This window comes from Ursus maritimus, unplaced genomic scaffold, assembly GCF_017311325.1.
Source record: "Ursus maritimus isolate PB19 unplaced genomic scaffold, ASM1731132v1 scaffold_8, whole genome shotgun sequence".
In the NCBI taxonomy this organism is placed as follows: Eukaryota; Metazoa; Chordata; class Mammalia; order Carnivora; family Ursidae; genus Ursus; species Ursus maritimus.
In genome coordinates this window covers 13676974-13701060 of record NW_024426996.1, presented here as the reverse complement: position 1 = coordinate 13701060, position 24087 = coordinate 13676974, and the positions used below count along the sequence as shown (strand labels likewise).

The 24087-nt window shown below is 35.3% G+C and overlaps 1 protein-coding gene across 3 annotated transcripts in view; it reads right to left on the bottom strand.

The window, feature by feature from the left end:
* Window positions 1-670: 670 nt before the first annotated feature.
* KLHL8 (kelch like family member 8) overlaps window positions 671-24087 on the bottom strand; it is a 53461-nt gene continuing 30044 nt past the window's right edge. The window contains exons 3-11 of one of the 3 annotated variants that reach the window (XM_040625066.1): window positions 20682-21230; window positions 19291-19477; window positions 14821-14964; window positions 13691-13802; window positions 6640-6808; window positions 6270-6429; window positions 3688-3889; window positions 3358-3442; window positions 671-2019 (exon numbers count right to left, since the gene is read on the bottom strand). In XM_040625066.1, coding sequence (XP_040481000.1) covers window positions 1975-2019; window positions 3358-3442; window positions 3688-3889; window positions 6270-6429; window positions 6640-6808; window positions 13691-13802; window positions 14821-14964; window positions 19291-19477; window positions 20682-21230 — 1653 coding nt within the window. In that variant the 3' untranslated portion in view covers window positions 671-1974. Of the gene's footprint in view, window positions 3443-3687; window positions 3890-6269; window positions 6430-6639; window positions 6809-13690; window positions 13803-14820; window positions 14965-19290; window positions 19478-20681; window positions 21231-24087 lie in introns of all 3 variants that reach the window. The other 2 variants (XM_040625068.1, XM_040625067.1) reach the window with 2 other exon arrangements.

Here is a 24087-nt window from a genome sequence, read left to right as displayed (position 1 = left end):
TCTCGCTGTATCTCTCTCTGTCAAATAAATAAAATCTTTAAAAAAGTTGCTATTCATAATAGATACATGTAGAGAGTGTGTGTGTGTGTATTTTTTAAGATTTTATTTATTCATGAGAGAGAGGGAGAGAGGCAGAGGGAGAGATGAGGGATTCGATCCCAGGACCCTGGGTCATGACCTGAGCCAAAGGCAGATGCTTAACCGACTGAGCCACCCAGGCGCCTAGTACATTTTGAATCAATAAATAGTACTGATATGAATCCAACTCTGATCTCAGTACTCGGCAGTATATATGATAATGTTTTATTTTGATTTGTTGGGGATATTACTACACAAACTTATTTACAGTTTTAAGAAAATATTATAGAGAAGTTTTACTGCAACTTTTAATTCCACATAAAGAAGAGACAGAGCCAATGACACCCCAAAAATAATTACTTTGGAAGTCTGATGTAAAAAAACGACAGAAAACATTAACTGATAAGATATGAATTAGATTCTAAATGCATTCTCTATCAAGAAAGACATGGAGAAAAAAGGAACAAAGAAAATTCTTAAGTTTACCATTTGCAAGAGGAGTTTACATAATTTCAACAATCTCTTATCTATGCATTTAATAGCATTATAAATTCAAAATGTGTGCGGGAATTAAGAGAATAAATAATATTGCTTAGAGGGAGTACAAAGTTTATTAAACATTTAAAATTATTTAAAATAACCAGTTACACAGAGTACAGTGAAATTAACCAAAACCAATATCAAGTAATTTGTTTCTAAAGTGGCAATACAATACAGGAAAGCAGTGGCTTTAATAACTTTATGGGAGAATCACACAAAAGCACCTACAATACTTCTTGAAGAAATAATAATATGCAAATTTTCACTTTTTTTTCCCACCTACCATTTCAAAATTTTATCTCTATTTTATATCACTTTTTGGTTTTCTTATTAACATCTGAGGTTAAAATGAAAGGCCTCACAATTAAGTAGCCATATTCTTTTAATAATGTCATCTCTTTATTCCTGTGAATGTAATCATCTTTCAACTGCATGATTCCTTCAGCCTGATTCTCATTAAATATCTTAAAGAATGTTTTAAATAAACTGTGAATATTGGTTCCACTATTTATCTTTTCATAACCATTGTCAGGTCTTTCAAAACTATGCTTCTAACGATCTACACATAATATAACAGCCAGCCACATGTTTTCTTCACTTCACTTTCCTTATGAGTAGTTCCTATTTTATGAGTAGCTAGGGTACCTTAGTATGTTAGATGACTACAGTATAGTAAAAACCAGAAATAGAAATTTAATACCTTAAAAAAAAAAAAAGAAATTTAACACCTTTATGTTCCTAAACTCTGCACACGTGACAAAAGCAGAAATACATTTTAAAAAAACCCACTTTAAATAATCTTAGAAACAGCAAGATCATGATCCTCTCTCCCACAAAATAAATACAACATTCTAGTAACCATAGTCAGACAAGCATTATAATACAAGAATTCCAGTAGACATAAGAAATAGACAGTTGAAGCCAGGTGTCGAGATTTTATGCTCCACATCCAGCTAGTTATAACCAATCCAGTGAGTGCTAGAGAGTAAAATGCTTTGAGGAATGAATGAAATATAGTTATACAAGAGAATACTGATTCAGATCCAGCAAAGACTTATGAACTTGCCAATAGGCTGATAGCAAAAAGTGGCATAATTTGGGAACTTTTAAATCTGCCTCATGAAAGACCTTTATCTGCTAGCCTGAGATCCTCCTACAATTTGTTTTTCTTTTTTTGGTCTAATATACTCAATAGACACTGGCTTTTGTACTGTGGCTTCTGACCCCACTATACTGACAAGCCCAGGCTACCTTTTAATGAGGACCATCACAGTTAGTAGGCAATGAACTTCAGAGCTGGGTGGATGGGGGGTAGTGTTCCTCAATGCCCCAGCTTCCTTGTGAACCAGCAATGAACTACACTAAATTGTGAGGCATGATGACAGGAAAATTCAGGGAGGCCTGGAAGAGAGGTACCAAAGTGCATTGCAAATACAAAACAGAATATTTTCATATTCTTCATAAATATTTATACAAGTATTTACATATAATGAATAGACCATTTTATAATACTGGCTAAAACCACGAAGAGCTGTTAAATCAGTAGGTTTATCAATATCCTGGCTTCAAATTAATGCACAGAAATATTTTCAACTGAGGTTCAATATACTGAAGGTGACTGAAGAGAAACAGTAAATTTCAATCTTGCTCTGTTTTTAATATCTTTTCTTGGTAATAATGGACTTGAACTAATCAGTAAGCCATAATCTATAAAGAATTTTTATAAAAATGCATTCATTTTCTGATAATAAATACATCCAAATTCCAGTATTTTTAAAAACCAGGATGGTGGAAAAGAACAAAACGGAAAGGTAATAATCCTGGGCTCAAAACCAAATGATTAAATCAAAGAGAGAAATATTTTCAGATTTCTCTCAGGGAGTCATGTAATCTGCACCATTTCTTCTCAAGGTCTCTCAACTGGGCACTAGAATAATATCAACTCTAAAGCCTTCTCCTCTAATATTTCTTCTGGTTCAATTTTTGCTAATATGAAACAAATACTTTTTGCATGAGATGAAAAAATAAAAGTGTAGATTTATTCAAATGGGATTAGTTCAGGTAAATATTTGTCACCCTAAACAAGTCAAACTGAAATTAAGGGCTTCTTACAGCACTCCCATACAGCTTCTGAAAATTCAACCAAAGTGGCACTGAGAAAGATTAAACATTTTTTCTACTTCTATAAATACCCAAGAAATTGAAAAATCGACATCTAGAAAAAAAACAAGGCATAAATTCATCAGCACCAAGTAGAAATGATCTTCAAAAGGAACAAGATATACTTGTGTTGATGAACAGGTTCTACTCTCCCCTCTAGGAAAAGTCCACTGCCTTAACACTTTTAGGCAAAAGAGAAGGTAAAACTTGAGAGTTTTGATTTATCCAAAATGTCTTTAAAGAGGGATTTCAAGGTTTTGGTACTACTTTAAACATTTTTCAGAGGAGGTATGGTTTCAGGTTAGATTCTTTTTCTTCCCTATTCCATTATTTGCTAAAGTGGGGAGTATCACATTTACTTTTATTACTAATAGATCTTTAGCTACAGGGCTAAATGTTGCACTTAGTCACAATACGACAGTTTCCATTTAAAATAAGACTCTAGCAGTAGTGAAAACTGTTCAAAGGTGGTCACACAAAATCCTGGCTGTCCTTCCTGCATATCAAATATGACTAAATTGTTGGTGGCTGGAACTCAAATCACATACAATCAACCACATTATTGGATCCATGACCTACATCTCGAATTTGGCTGGTTAGACAGGCACACACAGCCACACCTGCTCCAGCTCTGCAGTGAGACACAGATCCAACCAGCTCCCACCTGAAAAGACAGAGGAAAAAGTATGTTATCTTAAAACAAAGCATGACTTACTTTACTCAAAACACCAACCACAGGCAAAAACTCCCTATTATTGGGACTGGTTCTGAAAGACAGGAAGGTTCCTCAGGGAGATAAGATATCCCTAACGTTTTATATTAACAGCTATGTCTAGTAGTATTTTAGCACTCTGGAATAATCTGTTACTGGAAGATCCCATTAAAGCATACAGAAAACATGAAAATTACCTATTCAGCACTGGATCAAATGCTTCCACTGTATTTAAGTATGCATTGCCATTATGCCCACCAACTGCAAAGATTTTGCCCATCACTGTTGCGATCCCCACTCCACCCCTGGGAGTGGTAAGTGCCGCTACATAATCCCATTTGTTGTTTCGAGGATCATACCGCTCAACCGAACTCAGAGGAGAATTATCATCAAAACCACCTATATATATATATAAAAAAAAGATTTTAGAAATAGTACATTTCATAGAAATTAACTATTAAATCTCAATCCAATAGCTTCTACACAACCCAATCTTTTAAAAAACATTTTAGAAAGTAGAGAAAATTAGGGAAAAGATTCACCCCAATACATATCATCACTATCAACTCCTATGAGACATTTTTCAACAATTCGAGATAACTTAGTATTTTATACCTCAATGCTAAGATTAAAAATCTCAAAATAGAAAAAACTAAAGTCCCCGTATCTAAGCAGATAATTTAGGAGGAAAACCCCCCCACAAACATTCATAATTTGTCCTTCGCCTCCTAGAAGCAAGTAATACAGTATTGAGATTCCTTCTCTGTGTGTATGTTATCATATTTTTAAACAGTAAGAGGGCCCGAGAAGAGAATAAACTACCACTGAATCATTTGACTCGAAAGTTTTCCAACTGTTTCCCCTAATACTGTAATTGTCATCATAATTACAGAGACGGCTACGACTGAATTCTCACCAATTTTTGTCAAAACTACATCTTCATGCAACATATTCTAGATGATGACAGTTCTCTCTACACATCATTCTAACAATGCTACTTATTATATTCCTGAGGGGTAAATATAGAGACTGTTATTTTGACAGTCTTCTTTCCCCTAAATGTGCCTTTTTTTAGACTCCATCTCAGTCTATATGAGTAATAACTCTCTTCAGCAACTATGCCTATTTTCCTGAGGACAGGAAGTGTTGCTATTATGATCAGTCTATTCAGAAACAAGGTCAGTAAAAAACAAAAAACAAAAACCCACAACAGTTAACTTCTCTAATGGGTTTAATTAAATCAATTTAATTGAAATAAAATTCACCAATTTTATGTGTATAATTTGATAAATATCGACAAATGTGTACAGTAGTATCCTCACCACCACAACAATATAAAACATATTTTCATTATAATAAAGGGTTTAGCTCTCCTACATAGAAGTTGTGAGAGGTAGCAACTGTGTACTGCAAGAACTCTGGTCTCTCACAGACTCAAGTTCAAATTCCAGCTTTGTCACTAGTTTAAAAGGCATGTGACTATGAGGTAAATTATTCAAACTCTCTGAGTCTTCGCTACCTCACAGAGCTGTGAGGATCAGACAAGATCTAAAGGTAAATTATGTTATTTCTTTTAATATACGTAAGCACTGGAAAATTCAGCATTATTTCCATTACTTGCAGATATTTCAATGCTAATACTATCCCACACTCTCTTATCAAGAACTCTAAGTTATGTAATAACAAACAGTTTACATCAACATAAGTGTGACATACGCTAGTTACAACCTCTCTGAACAATTTCTTTCTCTGTAAAGGAGGGAATTACTAATCACAATATTGCCACCCACTTTACTGGGTAACTACAAAGTACCAGATGCAGTTTGAGATGCTTCACATATTATCTCTAATTCTTAGAATAATTCTCTCAAATAATTCTCATTATTAGTTCTCATTAATAATTCTCATCATTATTACCATCTTATAGTTCTTTAAAACCTTGCAACTGAAAGTGTGCTGAATGGACCAGAAGCAGCATTGATTATCGCTTGGGAGCTGTTAGAAATATGGAATCTGGGGGCGCCTGGGTGGCACAGCGGTTAAGCGTCTGCCTTCGGCTCAGGGCGTGATCTCAGTGTTCTGGGATCGAGCCCCACATCAGGCTCTTCCGCTATGAGCCTGCTTCTTCCTCTCCCACTCCCCCTGCTTGTGTTCCCTCTCTCGCTGTCTCTGTCGAATAAATAAATAAAATCTTTTAAAAAAAAAAAAAAAGAAATATGGAATCTGGGCTCCTCCCCTGCAGTTTAACAGTATCTTCAGAAGTCATACGCATATTCAAGTTTGAGAAAGCACGGCCCTATGGTTCCTTCCAATTCTGGAATTCAGTAAGTAAAAAGCAATACAGAGATACTAACAGCCATTATGCATATGAAATATCCATTGCTTTGCTTAAAGGAGTCAACATAATTCCCTTGAAATGAAGATGAGAAAAAAATCTTAAATCTTTAAAAGATTTCAGCAAAGCACATTTGTGTCCTTACATTAAATATATATAGATATCTAGATATATCTAGATATATACATATATCTTATTTAAATATAATCCTCTACTTTAGATATATTTGCTACTCCTAGTAAAAATATGAAGGTAGAAATTTTAAACAGGAAGGATGAAGGCATAAAATAAAGCACAAATGTGAACCTTGGTAATTTGAAAGCAAAACTTAGGACTATTCCATTTGAACCTAAATGCAATATAATTTGTATTACTGTGTTGTCTTATGACACTATCACCGTATATCCTGCAATAAATGAAACTAGAGAAATATCATCCACTCACCAACAACGTATAAGCAACCATGGAGCTCACTAACTCCATTGCCTGCTCTTCGTTGACCCATTTCTTTAACTTCTATCCACTTATCCAGATGTGGATCGTACCTCTCCACACTAGACAAAGAAGCTACTCCATCATTGCCACCTACTGCATAAACATGGTTCTAGATAAAGAATAGAACACATGACATTAGACTTTTAATTGATTTGTATGTGGTCCTATCGGTAGGCCAGAATGTTTAAGAAAGCAATGTTTCACGAGATAATACAGTATATGATCATTACCTGCATCCTGGAGATATGAATATAGCAGACCTTTATTTATTAGGGCTGTGATACAATGCAATCCATGAGCAAACTGCCACGTAACTTACTATAAGAGCCACAGAGCCAACTCCTCCACGGGGACTATTCATTGGTGCCACTGTACTCCACTGGTCAGATTCTATATCATATCTTTCTACATCATTGAAGCAAGTGTTGTCATCTAACCCTCCAATCGCATAAATTGGACCTCCCAAGGAGGCCAAGGCAATTCCTCGCCTGCAAAGACAATATAACATACTTAAGCATCCGGTTTTGTTTCCAGAAAAAAGGTAGTAAAAATATCATGCTAAGGGAAGTTATTTACTTTGTTAAACCTCAATGAGGTTTTTTTCCCCATTTTTAGATTTATCAAAGCTTCTGAATAGATGGCTACAAGGTTGCCAAATTGTGCAACTGTATGTGAACAGTGCCCTCTGGATTTACAATGCACAGCCTACACAGGTTAATTTAAACTCAAATGAAACAAAGTGAAACCCAACAAAATAATATAAATGGAGTCCAAAACATTCAACAGTAAAATGAATAACGAGAGATTAATGAATTGACAGAGATGTTTTGCTGTGGAAGTCAGAAGTCAATCTCATTTCTAAACACAAGTCATTGCAGAGCACGTGTTTTGATGCAGAGTTTCACGGTACCACACAAAAGAACATCAATTTTTGTATTACAAGCTTTATATCACATCGCTTTACTTTTGAGGGGCATTTATTTCCCTTCTTTGGAAAGAGGGAGACTTAGCCCTTGTTAAAAGCTAATTCACTGTAATGGTGATCAGAAAAAAAATTATATCAATTTCTTAAACACTGAAGCAATAAAAATTAAACTATTCTAAAACTATAAACTGCCACTGACTTAGTATGTACTTTGCCGCTTCATCTGTGACTCATCTGAGGAAGGAGCAGACACAGGTGATACAGAGATAATATAGGTAAAGCACTTAGAACAGTGACTGGCCCATATTTAGTGCTATGTATTAGCTCTATTACTGGAGAATGCAGCTGGTCAACCGAGATTCTAAGTTTACCAAAGAGAACCCTAGGAAGGATTCTTAAGGGTAACGTTGTTACTCATTTTCAATCCCCTTAATTTCGAGTATAGAGCAATGACTTACAAAATACTGTGGCTATAAAAATTTGCAGGTGTGTGAACACGTGTGTACACTCTAGAACATACAGGTGTTATATAATGACAGACGTGTACCTAGTAAATATCCCTCCCCCCTCACCATCCCAAACCAAAATAGCTAATAATGTTATTTCCTACTCTTCAATACTCTCTTGATTTTCATGAAATCACACATTTGAATTCCCTCCTAAATCTCTGGCTGGTGCTATTCTGTTACCTTTATCAGTGCCTTCCTCTCTACCCCATCATTAAATTATCAAGTTTCCTAAGGCCTCTTACCACTTACATGCTCTTTCCCAAGGCAATCTCATTCTTTTCATGGATTTATGATCAAATGTATATTTCCAGACATATATCCAACTTCTACCTTAAATCTGTCATGGTAGCTCTTCAACCTTAATTTTTTGCAAGTGAGCGAGGTGGGGGGGAGGGCAGAGAATAGAGGAAGAGGGAGAGAGAGAGCCTTAAGCAGGCTCCCTGACACAGGGCTCCATCTCATGACCCTGAGATCATGACCCGAGCTTAAATCAAGAGTCAGACGCTTAACAAACTGAGCCACCCAGGCATCCCTCTTCAACCTTAACTTTAATCTGAGATGAAACTCACTGCCTACTTCCCTGTGATAGGCAAATTTTAAGATGTACCCCCCCACCCCAGTATATTCACCCTCAAGTTTGACTCCCATGCTTATACTACATTATATGGCAAAAAAGAGATTACTTGAATGGTCCTAATCTAATCACACAAGCCATATTAGAGAGGTTTCTCCAGCTGGTAGCAGAAGACAACTCAAAAACTCAAAGAATGAGGTGGATTCTGCATGCCACTGCTTGTTTGAAGACAGTGAGGAATGCCTGGAAAGGACCTGAGAGTGGCTTCTAGGAATTGACAGTGACACCTGGCAACAGCCAGTAAAAATGAGAAACTCAGTCCTACAATCTCAAGGAATGGAATTCTATCAATAACCTAAATGACCTTGGAAGTAGGTTCTTCCCCAGAGCCTCCAGATGAGAACTTAGCCCAACCTACACCTTGATTTTGGCCTTGTAAGACCCTAAATGGAAAACCCAGTCAAACCCGCTGGACTTCTGATCTATGAAACTGTGAGGTTTAATAAACAGATACTGTTTTAAGCTGCTGTGTGGTAAATGGTTTCAAAGCAATAGAAAACAAATATACCCATCGCAAGGGAAACAAAAATTTTTATCTTGTTCATTGCCTTTTTCTTCCTAATGCAGAAAACTGTACCACTATCCATATCCAATTGCTTAAGCCAAAAACTGAAGGATCATCCTTGCTTCTTGTTCTTTCCACCTTCCACACCTGATTATCATAAAATCCCTCATCCGTTCCTATTGTTTCAGCCTTATTTTTTCACACCATTCACCTTGATCTTTCAGCCTTACTGGACTTCCTTTACGCTCTCTGCTCTTGTTGACCTCCAGATTTTCAGACTTCATTTCTTCCCACCCATAACCCTTTTACCCACCAACACTTAACCAGGGTAAGTTCTTCTACTCCTTCAGATCTTAGTTTAAATGGAACTTAAGATTTTCTCCATTTTCAAGCACCCTTTACTTATCCTATGCTTAGAATTTCTCCATTTTCAAGCACCCTTTACTTACCCTATGCTTAGAATTATGACCTTGGGGCGGCTGGGTGGCTCAGTCAGTTGAGCTGCCTTCAGCTCAGGTCATGATGTCAGGGCCCTGGGATAGAACCCACATCAGGCTCCCTGCTCAGCAGGGAGTCTGCTTCTCCCTCTCCCTCTGCCGCTCCCCATGCTCATGCTTGCTTGCTCTTTGAAACAAACAAATAAAATCTAAAAAAAAAAAAAAAAGGAATTATTGCCCTTGTAATTATATCTTTATTTGTATCTTTCCTTTTAGAATGTAAGATCTACAGAAGTAGACCCATGAGATCAAGACTTGAGCCAAAATCAAGAGTCAGACACTTAACTGACTGAGCCATCCAGGAGCCCCTACTGCATTTCTATACACTAATAATGAAGCAGCAGAAAGAGAAATTAAGAAAACAATCCTGTTTACAACTGCACCAAAAAGAATAAAATACCTAGGAATAAACCTAACCAGAGATGAAAAACCTATACTCTGAAAACTATAAAACAATGATGAAAGAAATTCAAGACAACACAAATGGAAAGATATTCCATGCTCATGGATAAGAACAAATTGTTAAAATGTCTACCCTACTCAAAGCAATCTACAGATTTAATGCAATCCCTATCAACAGCATTTTTCACAGAACTAGAACAATCCTAAAATGTGTATGGAACCACAAAAGACCCCTGAATAGCCAAAGCAATCTTGAAAAAGAAAACTGGAGGTATCATAATTCCAGACTGCAAGTTATATTATGAAGATATAGTAATCAAAACAGTATGGCACTGGCAAAAAAAAAAAAAGAAATATAGGTCAATGGAACAGAATTGAAAGCCCAGAAATAAACTCACAATTATATGGTCAATTAATCTTCATCAAAGGAGGAAAGAATATGCAATGGAAAAAAGAGTCTCCTCAAAAAATGGTGTTCGGAAAACTGGGCAGCAACATGCAAAAGAATGAAACTAGACCACTTTCTTTCACCATACACAAAAACAAATTCAATGTGGATTAAGGACCTATATGTGAGACCTAAAACAATAAAACTCCTAAAAAAGAGCAAAGGCAGTCTTTTCTGACACTGATCATAGCAACATCTTCCTAGATATGTCTCCTAAGGCAAGGGAAACAAAAGGAAAAATAATTGGGACTACATCAAAGTAAAAAGCTCTGCACAGCAAAGGAAACAATAAATAAAACTAAAAACAACATACTGAATGGGAGATGTTTGCAAATGACTTACCTGATAAAGGGTTGGTATCCAAAATGTATAAAGAACTTAACAAACTCAACACCCAAAACCCAAATAATCCAGTTAAGAAATGGGAGAAAGACACGAATAGACATTTTCCCAAAGAAGACATCCAGAGGGCCAACAGACACATGAAAAGATGTTCAACATCACTTATCATCAGGGAAATGCAAATCAAAACCACAATGAGATATTACCTCACACCTCTCAGAACGGCTAAAATATAAAACATAAGAAACAACACTGTTGGCAAGGATATGGAGCAAAAGGAACCCCTGTGCATTGCTGGTGGGAATGTAAACTCGTGCAGCCATGGTGGAACACAGTATGGAAGTTCCTCAAAAAGTTAAAACTAGAACTACCTTAAGATCCACTACTGGGTATTTCCCCAAAGAATATGAAAACACTAATTCAAAGGGATATATGCACCCCTATGTTCACTGCAGCATTATTTACAATATGGAAGCATCAATATGGAAAATTATAATATGGAATATTACAATATTCCAAACTATGGAAGCATCCCAAGTATCCACTGATAGATAAATGGATAAAGAAAACATGCTGTATATATGTGTACACACACATACACACTGGAATATTACTCAGCCATAAAAAAGAATGAAATCTTGCCATGTGCAACAACACGGATGGAGCCAGAGTATAATGATAAGTGAAATAAGTCAGTCAGATAAAGACAAATATTATGATTTCACTCATATGTGGAATTTAAGAAACAAAAAGGGGGAAGGAAGAAGAGACAAACCAAAAAACAAGACTCTTAAATATAGAGAACAAACAGATGGTACCACAGGGGAGGTGGGTGGGGAATGGGTGAAACAGATGAAGGGGATTAAGAGTACACTTATCTTGGGTGATGGGTATTAAGGAGGAAATTGTGATGAGCACTGGGTGCTGTATGGATGTAATGAATCACAAAATCGTACTACTGAAACTAATATTACACTATATATCAACTGGAAAAAAAAGAGATCTAGGCTCACTCCACACCAATTCCAAAATAAATAGTTAGAAGGAAAAATTTAAAAAAATATATTTGGGAAATAAAAAGAGTACACCTATCTTGATGAGCACTGAGTAATATATGGAACTGTTAAATCACTATATTCTGCACCTGAAACTAATATACCACAGTACGTTAACTACACTGGAAGTAAAATAAAACAAAAAATCCTCTCTCCCCAAACCAGAACCCTTCAACAATTTTTTATACTACACGGTTTTCAGATCTCTTATTAAAGTGCTAGTCCTTCTATGCATCCCAGGTTATCTACATTTATAACAATTTTTGTGTAGCACCCATAAACCATAATTATTTTCAAATTATAAACATACATTACTGTATTAACAGGTTATGTTCATTAAAAAAACATGCAATCAGAACAAATTTAAAAGGATGCAATAAAAAATATATACGTCCAATTTTTATTCCCATATCCCAACTGATGTTGCATATCCCACTTTGAGACCCCGGCTATAGCTATGGAGAGATCAGCATAAAAAACAGAACAACTACAATCTTCTTTGATCTAAAGGCTCCACTTCTCAATATAGGCAACTATATTATATTCGTTTTCCTTTTTTTAAGAGCTGTGCTTCATATTGGTTCAAGTAATTTTTTCCGTAAGAAACATAATTGCAAACCTGATTTTCCACCATGTTGTATTGATATAATGTGTCTTTCATAACACCTGAAGCAGGTTTTAACCTATAACTTTATTTTTAGGTATTGCCTATAGATTTAGAGTATGTTTGGCCTACTATGCTTTTGAATCTTGATTTGATCAAATACTAGCTATCCATTCACCCTAAGATATCTGAAAACTTGATATTCAAGTCATTAAGAAAATTCTAGTCAACATTTACTAATTCATGTTATGGAAAATCTTCCTCCTCTTTAGACTGATCCACTTATCAACATATATTTCAACTTATGTAGGTGAAAATTTTAAATATTAAGGCTCATAATAAAAAATGAGTAAAAAAATGAGGGCTATTTTCTTTTTTAAAAGAATTTACTTATTTATTTGAGAAAGAGTAAGAGATAGAGAGAAAGCACAAGCAGCAGGGAGGGGCAGAAGCAGGCTCCCGGCTGAGCATGGAGCCTGATGTGGGACTCAATCCCAGAACCCTGGGATCATGACCTGAGCTGAAAGCAAATGCTTAACCAACTGAGCCACCCAGGTGCCCTGAGAGGTATTTTCTTAATATGTTAAAAAAAAAAAAAACCTATGCCTTAGTCCTAAAGCCAGTATCTCATTTAGTAGGGAAACATTAGAGACATTTCCACTAAGATCAAAAATAAGATAAAAACACCTACCATCTCTGCTACTATTCACACTGTATTAGATTAACAGGCAATATAACTAGAAAAGAAAACTAATTCAAAGCATAGGGTTATGTGGAAAAACTGGCAATATTAATTAATACTATTGTATTAATGTTAGTTTCCTGGTTTCAGGAATCGTACTATGATGGTGCAAGATGTCACCATTATGGGAGCTGGGCAAAGAGTATACAGCAGGATTTCTCTATCTCAGCACCACTGACATTTGGGGCGGGGAAAATTTGCTGTGGGGGGCTTTCTTGTGCATTACAGGATTTTTAGCAGCATCCATGGCCTCTCCCAACTAGATGCCAACAGCCACTCCCCCAACATCCCCACCCCCAAACTGTTACGACCAAAAATGTCTCCAGATATTGCCAAGTATTCCACAAAGGAAGCAAAATCATCTTTTGTTGAGAATCACTGGTACATAGGAACTCTATTATTTTTGCAACTTTTCCTTAAACCTAAAATTATTTCAGAGTTAAAATAAAGAAAGAAAATCAATGCTCAGGTTTAGGTGGAAAGTATGTTAATCATTACCATATTCTAAAATATAAAAAGAAAATATAAAATATATCTCAAGAAGGAAAATATAAAAATTATAACCATCACATTGGATGCTAAATTTAACAAAATGTATTTAAGACAGTAAAGTTTCTAAAAACGTAAAAAGTAGAAAATTAGCCCTTTCAATGATTGGAAGCTTTATTTTCCACCAACAAATCAAAAAGAATTCCATGCTGATTCACCTCTTTGTGTTCATTGATGCTTTCATCATCCATTTATTAGTGAGAGGATCAAACATCTCCATGCTACCTAAATGTTCATTTCCATCATGTCCACCTACTGCGTACACTTTACCTGTCAAACAGAGAAGCATTTTCAGTTGATTCCAAGTAAGTAAACTGATGGTTATTTACGTATATATGTGTGTGTGTGTGTGTGTGTGTGTATATATGTACATATGTACATATATATATATATATGATCAACATATAATTAGAATAGCATGATAATTTCAACAAATAGTCTTCTGTTCAACATTATGAATAATGTCACTTAAATAGTCAAATGAAAATAACTGTAAGCTTCTACTTAATAAAATGCTGGGAACATGCTGTTCAATGTGAAGTTATTTAAATGCTCAAACACTATCCCTACCTTTGGTTTCCCAACTTTTTATTACTTAGTAGATGAAATCACTAATCATGCTTTCAAAGAATGTTTAATAAAATTTAAAAACACTCAACGTTATATGAAGAAAATATAAAATTCAATACAGTATAATCAAACTTTCTAAATGAAGTTATTAAAAATACACATACAATAAATAATTTTAAAGGTTACTACAAAAATGTCAACTGTGACTAGAAATTTCTGGGTGTTTGGGCTACAGATGATTTTTACTTTTCATTAGAATGTTCTCATATTTTCCTGAAAAGAATTTACACTTTTATAATCAGGAAAAAAAGTTATTTTTTTAAAGTCCCCTAACAATTTACCCATGGTTCTGTAATCACTTCCTTTTCAGTAACCAGTAAAAAAAATCTCATTTCAATAATAATTAGGCATAGAAAAAAGCTGATATATATTTATTATTTGAATTCAATAAACACTTTCAGTTTGATTAGTTTGCAGATATAACTCCGAAGAGTTTAACTCTTTAACTTCCTTTTCCCAATAAGCACCTACATACAAGACATTGTTCACTGAGCATCTATGGGCATAAGGCAAGTAAATAATCACCACACAAATATTTTGATATAGTGAAACATTTTGTAATTTAGCAATTTTCTTGCAGAAAGAAATTCTCAAAGTTCAAGTATTTTAAAAGAGTGTTATCATCACGTGCCATGACTTAAGATAATAATGGACCCACCTTCCACAGAGATTACACCCACATGTCGCCTTCGACTATTCATTTCTGGCCCAAAAAACCAACTGTTTTTGTTGATAGAATAGCATTCAATACTGCGAAACGGGTCACCAGATCCACCTCTACCACCTACACAAAACAGCACACCTAAAGGGAAAGCCAGAAAACACAGATCAAAATTATAGCTCCCTAATTTTAATTAGTGTGGAAAAAATACTTAGGAAGTCAAAATTTTGATGAACTGCTAAAAAAAGAGTTATCTGGATAACTTCAATGTCATTATGTTACTAAAAATCTAATTTTCTTTTTTTCCCCTTATCTGAATTTCTCAAAGAATAGGATACAACAGCTATCTCTGTTTGCTAACATCCCATTTTATAGTATGGTTTATTTTTTTTTTTAAGATTTTACTTATTTATTTGACAGAGAGACATCCAGAAAGAGGGGGAACACAAGCAGGGGGAGTGGGAGAGGAAGAAGCAGGCTCCCAGGGGAGGAGCCTGATGCGGGGCTCGATCCCAGAACCCTGGGATCATGCCCTGAGCTGAAGGCAGACACTTAATGACTGAGCCACCCAGGTGCCCCTATAGTATGGTTTAGATCTTCACCTACTCTGTAAAATTGCTCTTGCTAAGGTCATAAGTACATCTAATAAACTCTTAATTTTTTTTTTTTTTAAGATTTTATTTATTTGAGAGAGAGAGCGCGAGCACGAGAGAGAGCATGAGCTGGGGGAGAAGCAGATGGAGAGGGAGAGGCAGGCTCCCCGCTGAGCAGGGAACCTGATGTGGGGCTAGATCCCAGGACCCTGGGATCATGACCCGAGCCAAAGGCAGATGCTTAACCGACTGAGCCACCCAGGTGCCCCTTAAGTTAATTTCTTATTGAATACAAATTCAACACTCAATATGTTGATCACCCTGCTTTTTGGGAAACTCCTTAACTCTCTTGATTTTCATAATACTGAAGTCTCCTTTTGTCTCCAACAATTTCTCTTTCCTGTTTCCCATGTTTCATCCTTTGCCTACTTCTCACATACTTCATGTTCACACAGGAAAAGTGCATTCCTTGATTTTAAGTTCCATCTGTATCATAATGCCTTCCAAGCTACAGATCTAAGCCACGTTTCCACTTGATGTCCCACAGGCACCTCAAACCCAACATATTCAAATGGCTCTCCCTTCCTCACCTACCTGAAACCTCTTCCTTCCCTGAGGTGCCCTGCCCTTCCTCTCCCTCACAATTTCACTGCCATTGCTTTAGTTCAGGCCCTCATGTGCTCTTATCCAACTACTGCAAAATCCTGAGCTTTCTTATCACTTAGCGGTCTTTTTGCTTTCAGACCTTCAACAGAGTAAACTAACTAAAAGGCTCTTTTGACAGCTTTCTATTACCTAAATCAGTTTTTAAAAACTTTAGCCAATGCCACTAAATTGTAGATTTAAAAATGGTTAAAATGAAAATTTTTAGATTATACATATTTCACTGCAATCTAAAAAATCAAAAGAAAAAAGAAAAAGAAAAACTTCAGTGTGGTTCAAGAATCACCTGGAAAGCATAAACCACAGGTTGATGGTCCTGACCTCCAGAGTTTCCGAATCAATAAGCGTGGGGTAGATCCAAGAATTTATATTTCTAACAAGTTCCCAAGTGAATGCTTATGCTGCTGGGCCAGGGGCCACCACTTCTTTTACACTTTGAGAACCACTGCCCTACAGGATAAAGCCCAGCACAGCATAAAGGCCTTGTACTGTCTAACCTGATCTTCTCCCTCTCTTTCTCTTAAACTTCATGTTCCTGCAAATGCATACAGTGCTCATCCTTGATGTTCCAAAGCCAATTTTTGGTAACTATCATTCACTTAACACAGTACAGAAATGATCCATTATGCTGATATCTGTCTCCAGAGTCTAAGATAGGTTAGGACTGTGTGTTAAACATTTTGTACTAATCAGGGCTAGCACAGTGCCTGGCATGTACTAGGCATTCAACAGATGAAAAATGAACTGAATACCCCTTTCCTTAACTGGAACCTAAAAAACATCTGTTTATTATTCAAAACTAAGACTGAGGTTTACTTTCTCTATAAAACCTTTCCTGAACCCTTCTGAGGTAAAAATAACCATTCTTTTGTGTTCCCCACTATACTTATATCAACATCCCTTTACCACTTCATTGCATTTATTTATTCACATGTCTATTTCCCTATATTGGACTGCAAGTTCTCTCAAAATAGGGCTGGCTATATTCTATGTGTATCTGCATTTCTGATGTCTACCCCAGAACCTGGCATGTGGGAGGTACTAAATAAATATTTGCTGAATGATTGCATTAAAAAATGTACAGAATTGCTTGTGTCATCTTTTCCAACTAAATCAATACTTTAAGTCAAAGAAATTTAAAGTTGGAAGAGGCTTTAAAGGTCATGGAAATCAAAATTGTTTATAAATAAATAGGCTTTCAGAGATTACAAAATCTGCCCCAAATTATAATATTTAATGGCATAGCTGGAATAACAATCCCAGAATGTAATCTCAATCATTGAATAGATTTTCTGTAGAAACTAGTATTTCAATTATACAGTTCACCTAGGAACATGGAATGGAAGGGAAAAAAGCTAAAAGTGAAACAAACAGGATACAAATCCTTCCTATGCTATTTCTCTGTGTAGCCTTGGGCATATTTTTACCTTCTCTGAGCCTTAGTCTCTTCATCCATAAAATGGAATAACACCATCTATCCCATAGTAAGGACTAAGTCCTACACTAAAACCTACTCATTAAGTTCCTACAATCAGGTAAGAGATCAGGTATACAAGGTCTACTATATGCCTACTATATGCATATAACTCAGGCTACCAAGGTGTTGTTTAAATTTAAAACTGAATTTAAAGAGGAATTTCATTAAATATCCTGACTTCCTGAAACAGGATTCACAACTTAAAAAATCCTACACTTCAAAAAATTTAATTCTTAACATCAACCTATTAAAAAAAGGAGAGTCCTTTCCATGTTAACTACAGTTGACACCTGAACAACCCAGGAATTATGGATGCCAGCTTCCTGTGTAGTTGAAAATCTGCATATAATTTTTGACTCCCCCAAAACTTAACTCTTAATAGCCTACTGCTGACCAGAAGTCTTACTAGTAACATAAACAGTCAGCTAACACATATTTTGTGTATGTATTATATACCATATTCTTACAATAAAGTAAGCTAGAGAAAAGAAAATGTTATTAAGAAAATCATAAGAGGGGTGCCTGGGTGGCTCAGTCAGTTAAACATCTGACCCTTGACCTCAGCTCAGGTCTTGATCTCAGGGTTGTGAATTCAAGCCTCTCATGGGCTCCATGCTAGGTGTCGAGCCTACTTAAGATTAAAAAAATAAGAAGAAAGAGAAAATACATTTATAGTACTGTAAAAAATCTACATACAAGTGGACCCATGCATGTAATTCAACCCCAGGTTGTTCAAGGGTCAACTGTATTTAGAAGAACTGATTCTTCATAAGTACATATATGACATTCACATTTTCTTTAACTAGATAAAACCCCACTATTCATAATCAAGTACTGCCCTTTGTCCCACAGATCTCTTTATTTGATTATTATATTGGGTAGCAACAAATGTAGATAAACTCTCTGTTCAGAGTACCACTTCCTGAATTCCTGGATTTTCATTTATTTTCCATCATCCCTCAAATATATTTTTTTTTACTTGTAAAAAGTAACATAAGCGAACATGAACTATTAGGAAAATACGGTCTGAAAACTGCGGCAAATAAAGGTAAAATTGCATGCCTCCTTAAATATAAGACCTTTAGATTCTAAAAGTCTAACAATCTATTATACAAATTTTAAATGCAGTTAGTGCCTTTCAAGTTTTGTTGTTATTTATTTATTTTTTTACTTTTTTTGTAATCTGTACACCCAACATGGGGCTAAACTCATGACCCCAAGATCAAGAGTCATGTTGCTCTTCCCACTGACTCAGCCAGGGACTCCATTTAGTGCCTTTCTTTTGATAAAACACAGAACCTAGTAATATTTAAACACAAAATATGTGTTAAGTTCCATCCCTGACACTAGAGATATAAACCTGAATAAGGTATTTCCTTATCTTTGAAGAGCTCAAAACATGTCAAATAAATAAATTTCAATGTAACACAGCAAAATAAAACAAGTGTAAACAAATATTCTAAAAGTACAAATGACAGAGGAATTAACTCTGCGAGAAGTATCAAGAAAACCTTAAAAAAAGAGATTTAAGCAGGCTCTTTGAAGTGCATAGAACTTACGGCTTTTTTAAAAATTGGCTTATTGTAAAACTACCTGAATCTTGTCCAGTAAAAATTCACATATAACCATACTTGCCAATTACTACTTTAAGACAATCAGGTACTAACCATCTTACAATTAAGTTTGGGAATATAATTCTTCCAGTAGATATGCTAAAATGAGTCATTTAATTACCAGCAGTCTGCTTCCTTGGGGTAGTCCGAATGGAGTATTCAAAGTCAGGAACTGCTCTGCTACTCAAGTGAAGATGGTAGTTTCTTGCTTCATCTAATAAATCTCTACATTTTAGATTTTGCTTGACAATCTGTTCTTTTGCCACAACACCCATAAGAAAATCAACTGGCAACAGCGGCAAACGCACCTAAGATCACGAAGAGTTGTAGATGTAAAATTTAAGTTGCAATTAGATATAGATAGCTCATGCTCTACTTTGTAGTATTTTATGTTGTCTTTTTAAAACTCATTTACTACACAAAGCCTTTCTAACATGTGAAGGAAGTTCAATGAGCCAAGTTCTAACGTGATTTCTAGTATGGTCTGCACTAACGAAATCAGATTATATGTTAAATGCATCTTCCCCCCTTTAAATACAGATTTAAGTAGACGGGATAAAATAATTCAACTGCATTCATTCAAGTTTCTTACTTCCAAAAACAGTAGTGTCATAATCACAAGGCTCCACTGCTGCTAGAAAAAAGGCACAATCAAAACAAAATTGCCATGTTTTGTTCTTTTGCCTTTTAAAGCCAAGATTGAACAAATGGAAATGGGATTTCTTCATTGCTTGAACACAGAAACATTCATAATAAATCAGTGTTGTTTTCTCCAAATCGATCACCTTGGAAGGTTATATATTAAATCAGGGACGCATCCCCACTTTAAGTAGAGGCACTCACTTTTCTTCCCTTAAAGATGCATTGATTTTCTAGTGGATTAAGGGGATGATCGAACCAGGTAATATAACTTTGAGTTAAAAGTACATATGCATACACACAAATAAGATAGCTGTGAGATCATCAAATTTTTTGGTTCTGTTGACAAACTTATTTTCAAAGTAATTCTAAGGCCTATTTATTATCTCCCTACCCAGGTTGTCCTGTTGACAGAAAGTAAGTAACATAGAAAAAAAGCCACGTTTCTGAGGTTATAGAAGTGACACTGTGGTGAGGAAAGAAAATGGAAAGTAACGTCTTGTGGTTCTTTCCAGATAGGAAACTAATTCACAACAATTTAGAAACTTCATTATAAAACAATAGTTACTTAGAGCTGTTTTCTCAGAACCAGTTTCTATCAGCATAAATAAAATATTACTACAATTTCAAAGGGCTATTTTCAACATTCAGGTTAAAAAGAATGACATTTCTAATTAAATGTAACAAATTCAGACTTATCCTTAAATAGCACAGTGAGTAAATAGGAAAGTAGAGAAAGCCATTTTCACACTGTATTACACAAAGATTTCCAAATTCCTTTGGATAATCTACACTTTTCATGATCAATGAAACAATCTAATTTGCTTCCATATCACTTCATTTTTCTATACACAATCTTATTTCAGCCCCTACCTGTGCAAGTGTTTCATCCAACCATTTGGAATGATGCTGAGGATTGGCAAGAAGCCACTTGATGGCTGCACTATAGACCTGCTTTTCATTCTCAATATTTAAATCACTGGAGGACAAAAGCTTATGGAGATGTTGGGGTGACACACTTACAAAGTCTTCACACTCCACTACTTCAGTAAAATGCTCACAGGCATACTGATCCGCCATGTCCATTAAGTCTATTCGGTTGTGACTTTCAGCAAAGGCTCTCACTGCCAGGCAGTTGGAGGGATGAAAATGTAACTTCATGTATTCACAACAAGCTCTAGCCACCAGTTCAACCTGTAGAATACAGGCTGCATATAGGAGAGGTTGGACATTGTCAACAGTCAAAGTGAGCCGTGAAGAATAGACAAATTTTACCAAGTCTTCTATTGCATCACCATCAAAATCTCTGATCTCAATCAGTGTTTGCTTGGCTTCAGCCATTTCAGAGAGAAACATGGCTCTGAAGTAGGGGATAACACAAGCCAATACTAGTTTGTGACAAGAGATCAGCTTTGAGCCAACCTGTTCAAAACAAAGAAACAAAAGGAGATTCAGTTTAATATAAAAATCAGTTTTAGATCAGCATTGAGCATGTGTGGTAGCAGAGAAAAAACCCACAGGGATTTAGTGTGTTCGTTTTAACAATGCAATCCTTTGGTCACTTATTTTAATCTAAGCTAGTTGAAATTTTCTTCTTCCAAATAAGCCACTTATTGTCTATAATGTACATATACTAAAATCATAAATTATGATTTTCTATATTATCTCAAATTTCAGGAGCATTCTGTGAATGAGAAGAGCAACACACATCATCTAGCACTACTTGAGCACTATTCTTATATTTGGTCTGTGAGTCCCCTTTTTAAAAAAAGTTTTTTTTACAGTTTTGATACAATTGACATATCACATTTTGTAAGTTTAAGTTATACAACATAATGATTTCATTTATGTACATATCATGAAGTGATTACCACAATGTTTAGTAACTAACACCTCACATAATTACAATTTTTTCTTTCCCTTATGATAAGAGCTTTTTAAGATCTCTTCTCTTAGGGGCACCTGGGTGGCTCAGTCAGTTGGGCATCCACCCCTTGGTTTCAGGTCAGGCCGTAATCTCTAATGGGTCATGACAGCGAGCCCCGTGTTGGGCTCCACACTCAGTGGGGAGTCTGCTTGGGATTCTCTCCCTTTGCCTCTCCCCCCAACCCATGCTGAGGCGTACACTCTCTCTCAAATAAATAAATGAATCTTTTTAAAAAAAAAAAAAAGATCTCTCCCCTTAGCAACTTCTAAATATACAACACAGTATTAGTAATTACAGTCACTGTGTCCGCTAAGTGCTTTTCACTTAACTCACTTAATTGTTCCAATGCCCCATAAGTAGGTACTATTACGATCCACAATTTATTAGTGAGAACACTGAAGCACAGAGTAAATAAACTATTATTTAGTAGTATTTACTATGAGCTTAACTAAAGTTTTTTCATTTCTTAAATTATTTTGAAATAATATAATAAAAAACACTGAAATCTTACCACCTTATTTGTTGAAAAATTATGCTGCCAATAGTTTGCTCTTATAAATGACACAGTAAACTTTGCTGTCACTGAATCTGTTCACACTCCATTATTTCCTACAGATAAATTCCTAAAAGTAGAAATGGTATTTCAAAGTATAGGTGCAGTTTGGATATATACTGCTAAATTGTCTATTTCTGATCTACCTACAATATTTGTGCCATATTTTGACTGATAACTTACTAAAAAATATTTGTCAATTTGATGAATGAAAATACTATCCCATTGTTTTAGTTTATCTTTTACTAATGTCATTGAATCATTAATTTTGGGTTATTTTTATCTCTTCTATGAACTTTTTTTCTGGGACTTTTTTCATATGTAAGAACTCCTCATACACTTAGAGTGTTGAGTCATTTGTCATATATACTTCCAGCTTTTCTCTTTTATGATGTACTTTTTTTTTTCACCTCCTATAGATTTTTACACAATCAAATAAATCTTTGTCTTTATGACTTCTGCCTTAGGTGCTATGCTTAAAATTGGAATCATTCTGATAGCCCATAAATATTAACTTCAGGTATTCCCGTATTTCTATGGTTTTATTGTTTTACATCTTTATTTCCATCTGGAAGGTTCTGGTACTGAGTACCCAGTTTTCCCAGCACTTTATGTTAAATAATCATTAAGTACAAGAAATAGGATAGTGTTTTACCAATTCTTCTGTTTGCATGTAGCATTTTGACTAAATAATACACTTATAGTTGTGTCTCATTATTTGGGAATGAATTTTAAAATGAGAACTTCTAAAGAAAAAGGCCTGAGGCGTATTACAATGTATAAAGGCTTTTGTTTATAAGTGTTCCTCCCTGACCTTTTTTTCACTAATGTGAAGGAAAAATGAATATTCCTTCAACAAACACAAGATTATCATTCCTGTTATACTAATTTTTTAAAAGAATTCAGAAGGCAGGATTTAGATTCATTCTATTGAGGGTCAAGGTGTAACCTAGACTAAAGCAGAAAGCTTGGCATGTTTTCAAATTCACTTCAGCCGTAAAATGGGATCTGAAACCTGATATTAAACATTTCAAAAACTGGCTAAAATTATTTTTTTTTAGAATATCTGCATATGCCGCCATTGAGATTTAGTTTCTATGCAAATATTTGTAAATCTCACATGACATAAATCTGCTTCAACAATTTGCCATTACATAAAATAGAATTCTACAATTCCCAGTGAAACATTATTTTAACACTGCTTTCTTACCCAAGCTGTATAAATCGAGGGACCACAAATTATTTTCATATTGTTCATAAGGTTTTGTCCTTCAGTAATTCTTTTTTTTTTTTTTTTTAAGATTTTATTTATTTATCTATGTGACAGAGAGACAGCCAGCGAGAGAGGGAACACAAGCAGGGGGAGTGGGAGAGGAAGAAGCAGGCTCATAGCAGAGGAGCCTGATGTGGGGCTAGATCCCACAACGCCGGGATCACGCCCTGAGCCGAAGGCAGACGCTTAACCACTGTGCCACCCAGGCGCCCCTGTCCTTCAGTAATTCTATTTTAATTTGATTCAAATAAACTAAAACTTCAATATTTCACACACACACACAATCACACCCCCTATGTGCCCTTTTAGAATACCCATCTTAATTTTAAAAAGGTCTTTGAGCCATGTGTATGAAATAAGCCAAATATTTTGATGTTGCTTTTATGCATTAATTCTCTCCTTTGACATTATATAATCTCATTATGTTACTGAAAGTTTATTTCTATATTCTTCTGCTCTAGTACATAAAAATAATTATCAATTACCAAAAACATTTCATCAGAAATTTAGGAATGAAAGAACATTT